At 35.5% G+C, this 8,597-nt stretch overlaps 1 protein-coding gene across 1 annotated transcript; it reads left to right on the top strand.

Moving 5' to 3' along the window:
• Positions 1-7,219: 7,219 nt before the first annotated feature.
• LOC137400770 (protein FAM200C-like) lies at positions 7,220-7,870 on the top strand. The gene has a single exon (XM_068087107.1). The coding sequence runs from the start codon at positions 7,220-7,222 to the stop codon at positions 7,868-7,870; it is 651 nt and encodes a 216-aa protein (XP_067943208.1).
• The last annotated feature ends 727 nt before the right edge of the window (positions 7,871-8,597 follow it).

The raw sequence follows: 8,597 nt of genomic DNA, 5'->3' as shown, positions 1-8,597 counted from the left end.
CTTCCATCGATATCTATAGGATAATCATGTATTTGCAATAAAAAATTTTCAAGGTTTCAAAGACTTTTAGTTATTAATTTATGACACTGATATATTAGACCTAACCTTGTGCTGCAAATGTTTTCAAAGACTAGGTATATCTCTTCCAAAAACAACTTAACTAGTACAACTAATCACTTGGTTTAATTCATCCATTGCTTCGTGGGATACTGTCTAATCCTTAGCCTGAGTGTCATAATTGTGTATTTGTCAATTGATGTCAATTAGGTTGAAACAGCCCAAGACAGAAAAAGCACCACAGACTGTTAACATACTGGTTTGTTATTGACATAACCATGTACTGGTTATCCACTACTTCTATGCAACCAAACATATTTCACAGCCTGTTTAAATCACATTAAAAAGGACAACATTTCCAACAGTGTGTTCTTTCTTTAGTCTTATACAAAAGGGTTTGTATATATAATTTTTACAAGAGTTACAATATATTTTTACAAGAGTTATAATATTCATTAGTTCAGATTATCAGCAAGCATTGAGTTTGAGTTTTTTGATTTGGGACGAAAATTTATCAATTTAATTAGTGCTCTACTACCTGTATTGTTTGAGCGTTCAAGATTTTGCTGCCAGTTAAAATTTTGCATCGGTGAACACCAGAATCTGAATATCATAGGCTTTGTTAAAAGCAATCTTTCAACATGTTTCATATTCATCGCCAATGCTATACTGCACCGAAATTGTTTATATACTTTTTATAATGGCCAGGAGTTGGAGAGGGAGAGAGTCACGTTTGACGAGTGGCAGATCTATATGTGTGCACTCATTTGATTTGTCTTTAATGTTTCTCTGATGGTTTTCTGGTGAAGGTGGTTGGTAGGTTTAATTGCTTCCACTTCTCTTTGGTGGTTTTCACAGGCGGTGCTGATGCAGTTCCCATGACTGATTTCTTCCAATTTGGAAGTTTCTAATTTTCTTTTGACGTTTTCAATTATTGGATCTTTTGACATATTTTAGGCATCTTGCTGCTTGTACGCATTATATGCTTATCCTGTGGCCTGGCTGCATTCCCTATTGGTATGTTGTTTTCGAAGTATTTCCATACAACAACGGAAGGGTGTAGGTGCACTGTCCTATTGGGGGTCCTACCACACAAAGTTGTCATCAGAATAGTCACTTTTAAAATCTCTGTCGTCACTTTTAAAATCGCTGTCGTCACCTTTTTCAAGTTGGTAACCAAAACAACCTCTTTCTTCACATTCGTTATTTTAATACAAATATCCATTCTGGTGGCACTGGGTTGCATTAAAAGCCTCAAGCTTGCTCAGCTTGAACTTCTGCTAATCAAAAGCATGGCTCAACCAGCGACCTTCACAAACTTATTAGTGATGTTTGGAAACATTGCTGATTACTCCGCGAAGAGTGACAGCCGTCTTAGGTTTTTAGGGCTACATTTCCTGTACTGAAAATAGACCGAAATTTTCTTTAATAATCACTGTCAGTCACAGACTTAGAAACGGATTTGCTGTTAGTGTCGTCGCATTTCATTGCTGTTTACTTTAATTACCTGGCAGTCTATAAATGCTGGGCCAGATGCTTCAAACCAAAACTAGTGAAGTTTCGTTTGATCGTGTTGATTTATGGACAAATAATAAGTTAGTAAAGGTACGGCCACACGTAACAAATTTTTCGTTGGTTCTGACCGAAATCACGAAATGAACGAAACACACAGAACTATTCTGTGCTGCTAGAATCGTGCTAGTGAGCACGATTCTAGCAACTTTTGCAATTAGTATAGTCCAAGACATGTATAATGACACATAATAAAAGTATATGTGCAATTCAACATACATGTAGTACACACGATGCAACTGCTTGGATTGCGCTATTGTATGTATTTATCGTTTCGACACTATGGCTACAAACTTGCCTATTTTAAATAATAAAAATTTCCTTTTTAGCAGCAAAAGTTTTGTGATAAAAAATGTTGCCTTCTTTAGCGCAATCAAGTTGGTTGCATCGTATTTACTATGGTGAATTGTCGTGATATTTTTCTTGCATGTCGCATTATGTTCTCGGACTACATATATTTTAAAATTTGCTAGAGTTGTGCTCGCTAACCAACAATAGCGCAACTTAAACAGTTACATCGTGTGTGCTATGTTGAATTGCCTTCGTACTTTTATTGTGTGTCGCGATACGTGTCTTGGACTATACTAATTGCTAAAGCTACTAGAGTCGTGCTCGCTAATAATTTGTTTAGTCCGTTGAAGATGTGGTTGTGTCAAATTTAAGTTGTTTTTAAAAGAAAGTATTTCTCTTTGTCTATCAGTTGATATGTTGTTTGCTGTGTTAGGCGATCTCATTGTCAAAATATTTGAAGATTAAAATCGAAAAAATTTGATCGCGGTAAAAACGCTCAGGCCAAAAAAACATGCCCAGACTTGCCCAAAATGATGTAACGCGTGATACAACCTGTCACTATCTCTCGTATTCACATCGGCTATTGCGATAAAAGTCTAGTCCTACGCGGCTTTATTGGCATATATTTTATCTTGTATTTGCTCGTGTTGGCTAAAATAAAAGTTTAAACCCAGCAACAGATACATTATTGCCAATGTCCCAAAGGCCTCAAACAAGGAAAATTAAAAACTTGTCATATTAGCTTCTAAATGCCGTGTAAACATTTGAGTATCGACTACCAATTCTACCGGACTACGGTAATTCTGTCAAGCAAATTACGTAGAATAAAGTCTTTGTATCGGCACAGTTCCGTCGCTACCCACACTATCGATATACAGCCTCCAAAAAGCCCCGCCCACATTATGCCCGTCACCTATCTTGGGGGTGGGGCTGTATATCATTGCCCACACCGAAAACTAGTTTCTCACTACTGTAAGTAAAATAAGCAAACTGCGTCATTGAAAAGAATATGTGGCGAAACCATCTACATCCCTAAAAGTCATGTACATTGTATGTATAGTCGACTGTCAACGTTATCGAGTCATTATTTGTATCAATCTGTAGAGTTTTAGTTCCAATTGATTTTATTTTTATAATTTTGTTCAATTTAAAAAAAATAAATATATATTTCATGTTAATAATTATTTACTATTGCACAATTGACACCTTCAGATTTGTAGCTATTCCTATAGACTTATTTCTAAGTCAACCTGGCAGGATTCATAGAAAATGTGTTCATTAATTACAATATGCAGTGCATACATCTGAGGATGAGTCAGCAGTGATGTCATGAGTGATACTGACTCTTGTTATTTATACAATTTCTTCTTTCACTTTTATGGTACTTCAGAAAGCTTTATATAATATGATAACATCTCTGTGCGTGCGGAACAAATACATGTGCAAGGGAAAGTTCAAAAATGAAGCAAGATATTGTTTAGGTAATATTGTTTGGATGTAGGATGAGAAATACAAAACAATAGAAAGATAACTTCACCGTTATAAATGCACTGATATTTTATAGAACAAAGGTAATGGTTTTACAATTATTTGTAATCTTTGCACCAATAGTTGGTACCAACTTAACGAATGTACAACAGTAGAATACTGTGAACAGGAAACCGTAACGCTGCTAGCTATTATAATATCTTCCATGACTTTTATTTACATTTAAAATTGAGATTGGAACCTTGAAACGAAACAATTAAACATTCCTTGATATTATTTGGTTACATGAATGCTACTCGTGCAAGAGCTGACAACTCTGACTAACTTTATCACATAGTTGGTCAGATATAACAGATAAACTGCGTAAAATACTTGCCAGCATTTAAAATAAAATTTAAAGAGTATTTTCTCAGTTACTATGTTATTACTGTCACTTTTGTTCGAAAATAAATATTTTCATCCTCAAAAAGATTAGCCAATGAAGTACAAGGGAAGCCAAAACACACCAATCAAACACCAACATTATAGATCTAGCTAGCATTGATACTAAGGATAGTAAATGCCAAAAAGGAGGAAAACAAATCTGTGGAAAAATCTACTTGTGTAGTCAATAACCGGTAAACAAATATGGCTATGGCATTCTAGGCAAACATATTTACTTACCTTTGTGATCAATTATTTATTATGGATAATTTGATTAATTGCGGAACCAATTGTTACTTATGCTGATATTATCACCTGAACTACCCAACAAAACTCATTGCTAAACAATCAAATATTCCAGATATTCTGAAGTGTCTGTTGAGTTTCATCTGTTTAGGATGAGTTGGACTCCTTTGAAATGTTTATGATCATGTTAGTTATGTCTTCGTCAAATGGTACCATTAAAACCAGATCTAAAATATAACTCTATGAATTCTTTTGCAGCTGCGCCTAGTAGGAGAACTATCTCAGGATGAAGTATCATACTCTGTAGGAGACAGACTGTACTATCTTAAATGTACATTTCAAGTTGTAATATTTATATATAACTATCAAGAACTATATAGCGGCAGCCAAGTGTATAAAACACTGTATGTACACCTTTGATACTAATTAGACATTTGCTTGGATTCTTGTAAAATCAAATACATCTACTATTAGATCTGTCAAATACTTCAATAATCAGAAGTTTCTTCTGTAACGGTTTTACCGTATTGCAAACCGGTGTACTCTCTTATTACAGCTACTACTACCACTACTATTACTACCACTATTACTATTATTAATATTACTACTATTATAACTACTACTACTATACTCCTACTAGTACTGCTATTAGTACTATCACAACTACTACTATTACTACCACTACTAATATTACTACTACAGCTACTACTACTACTGATACTACTACTATTACAACTACTTTTACTGATAGTATTATTTTTACTGTTGAAAGGAATGCATTAGGTCACAGACCTTAAGAGAAACTAGCACAAAAATTAGCGATCAGCTGTCATCAGTTATTGGCGGAGTAACGAAAAAATTATATTATTATTTCAAAAGCAATATGAGTCGTTCACTCATAAATAGCAAAAATATGGTGATAATCCATGAAATTTCATAAATTCATAAATTTGTGCAACAAATCTCGTCTGCATCAGTCTAGGAATATTCATCTAGGCAAAAACAGCAAACATTGATAATGATACAAGCCTGTGAATATCGGTAAATAGCGTGCAATGTGTATAGTGAAAATTACTTGGGTTTTTGGCTCTTTTTGAATTTGCAAACTTTTGGTGTGCTGCATAAAAAATAGTTTAGTCAATTGTTCGTTGTTACAGTCTCCACACCAAATGGCCTTCACTTTTATTTTATCATTCCATTTCCTCGCACTTTCCTAAATCATAACTCTGTCCTTAGAGTTAGAAATTTGGACGGTTAACAGGGTAGATATCTGATGCCATAGATAACATATATAATGCACTTCTATGCTACATAGTTGACAATGTCACCTTTATGGTATTTATCTGACAAAATCATCTCAATGCTGTCAAGCTGCCAATATCTTATCTATTCTAGCTAGCTTCCAATATCACCTTTATGCTATCTAGCTGACAAAATCACCTCTAGGCTACCTAGCTGTCAAAATCTCCGCTATGCTATCTAGCTATCAATATCACTTAGTATATAGTATCTGAGTAAATCCATTGCCTTTTGATGTGGCATCATATTTATTACTATGTTAATTAACCGGAAAATACAAAAACCCAAACATAAAGAGAAGAAAAAGGTGTTTTTTGACAATCCATAGAAGGCCAACAATAAAATGAATACTCTATATATGTATATAATCAAAGTTTTTTATGGTATTTTTAGGATTGATGATTTTAGCAAAAATGATATTGATTACACAGCATGCCACAACAATAATAAATATTTTTCATTTTTGACATAATTCTATTTTAATGATGATCAATGTGTCTTTCCTAGCTATGCTGTTAAACCATATTGTAAGTTATAAACAGTTGATGTACATAAATAAATATTATATTATAAGGACTGTCAAAATCATACAGTGATATTTTTATTAGTTTTTGAATTAATAAATATCTACTTTTGTTTTCATTCTAAAACACTCTTCTACAATGAGAAGCCCTTATTAATTAAAAGTAGATAAAGGCTTGTCCTCGGTGCTTCCTTCAAATTTTTGTTTCAAATAATTCAATTTTATTGAGTGATAATGCATGACTACTATAGCTTTTTATTATTTCTATACATTATTATTATATATCTAACTTGTAGTCTCAGCAGTAGTCAATAGCCTGTGATATAGAGATGCATGTACATCATTCATCAATTAAACTGTGTGTTTAACAGTGAAACCCTGTGTGTTTGCTATTAATCTTGCAGTCGTCTGCTCCTTCATACTGATTCGCCTAGAACAGTGGTTCTTAACCAGGGGGGAATTCCCTCCCCCCAAGGGGAAATTTTGGGACTTTAAGGGGAGAATTTGGCAGTTTGCCAAAGGGGATTTCCATGGCACCAATTTTTCTTATATAAAGGGCAGCGAGGAGTAAATGAATTTCAGTAGTTTCAACAAAGTCAAGATATAAAAGTGTGGAAAAGGTAAGGATTGCTACACTACATGCATATACATACCTGCAATATTAATTGTTCAGTTACCGATTTGGTTTGCATAAACGTATAACATTTTGACAATTTGCTCTGTAGCCTAACATATGTATGATGTTTTGCTCATGTAGATATTGAACGTATTCAAATATTTTGATTGCATACCCCATATTGTAGGTGTTAGAAATGTCAAAGACAAAAAGACGAACATATGATGATTTTTACCTTGACTATGGATTCACTTGTATGATTAAAATGGCATCGAAATACCACAATGTGTTTTGTGCATGAAATTGCTCGCTAACGACTCTATGAAACCACATCAACTTAAGCAACACCTAAGAAATAAACATGCAGAATACATGGATAAATCAAAGCCCTTCTTTGAAGCTAAAGAGAGAGAACTCAAGCAGGCAAAACTGGATTCCACTGGCAGCTTTCATATCCAGGCACAGGCCATTACCGAGGCATTCTATGCTCTGTCTTACCGTATCGCCAGAGATAAGAAGCCACACACCATTGGTGAAACATTAAGTTGAACTTTGTCTGCTGGAGTGTACTAAGATTATTCTCGAAGACACCGCCACTCAAAAGATAGGTGATTTATCCCTCTCAGACAGCACAGTAAAATAGAGGATCGATGACATGTCTGCGGACATAAAGAGGCAAGTAATTGAAAAGATCGTCATCTCCCATGTTCGCCATTCAACTTGATGAGTCCACTGATGTTGCTAGCATTTCACAGCTGATGATGTTTGCACGCTATGTACACAGAGAGACAATTGAGGAAGAATTTCTGTTCTGCAGTCTTCTAACAGAGACCATCACAGCTGCCGATGTTATGAACCTGGTTTCCGACTTCTTCAGCAAAGAACATCTGGACTGGGGCAAACTAATTGGAGTTTGCACTGATGGTGCTCTAGCCATGCTTGGCTGTTGTGCTGGATTTGCACAGTTGGTAAAAGAAAAGAATCCTTTAGTGGTGAGGACCCATTGCTTCATTCACAGACAAGCGCTAGCAGCAAAAACTCTTCCCAAAGCATTGCAGGAACACCTTTCTTCAGTGATTAAAGTAGTAAACTTTATGAAAGGCTCTGCCTTGCAAACACGCCTCTTCCACAAGTTATGCGAAGATATGGATGCTGTGCACTCATTCCTATTGTTCCACACCAAAGTTCGATGGTTATCAAAGGGTAACATGCTTCTGCGTTTCTTCAATCTACGAGCAGAGGTCAATGAGTTTTTGAAAACTCATAACAAACCCAAACTACTGGCTTCTATGCAGGTGGGAGGCTTCCATCAGTGTCTTGCTTACCTGGTTGACATATTTGGTTCAATCAATTAAGTGAACACAAAGATGCAAGGTAGAGACAGAAATGTGTTGAATGTAACTGATAGTATCGATGCATTCAAGGACAAGCTCAAACTCTGGGTGGAAAAACTGGCTACTGGAAATGTAAGAGTTTCATCTCTAGTTCTGCATTTATTAGTTGACAAGAAAGCTCCTTCCGCTTCTTTGCTAACCGACATAAAGCATCACTTGAACAGCTTGATAGCAGAGTTTGAAAGATATTTTCCAAAGTTAGATCCTAGGACAGAGCAATTGATGAGCCTGACCCGAGACCCTTTCAGGCGCAATGTCCACGAGATTCCGGAACAGCTTCAGGAGGACTTTTTGGAGCTGACAAACAACTCTGCATTAAAAGGAGACTTCAAAGAGCTATTCATAGAGCACTTTTGGGTTCAGGCCCAAAAATTGTATCCCGACATAAGCCTGGCCGCTTTCAAGATGCTCATACCATTTGCTTCCACATATCTTTGCGAGTCAGCATTTTCAGCAATGCTAACCATAAAGAGCAAATATAGAAACCGTCTAGAAGTAGAAGCTGACCTACGGTGTGCCCTATCTACAACTCCTAACATCAAATTTCTGGTCAGCACCAAACAAACACAGAAATCGCACTAGTCTGCAGACTGTCTTACAATGATAGATATATTGAGTTTCAATATACATTCATTTTTAATATTCCATGTAAATATGACTGTAATAAATGCATATATACATGTATATA

Source organism: Watersipora subatra, chromosome 7 (genome assembly GCF_963576615.1).
Source record: "Watersipora subatra chromosome 7, tzWatSuba1.1, whole genome shotgun sequence".
Taxonomy (NCBI): domain Eukaryota; kingdom Metazoa; phylum Bryozoa; class Gymnolaemata; order Cheilostomatida; family Watersiporidae; genus Watersipora; species Watersipora subatra.
Note: the sequence above shows the minus strand (reverse complement) of the source record. Positions and strands in the feature narration are given on the sequence as shown.

Coding starts and splice junctions, on each gene's coding strand:
- LOC137400770 (XM_068087107.1), top strand. CDS start 7,220: ATGTTCGCCATTCAACTTGATGAGTCCACTGATGTTGCTAGCATTTCA.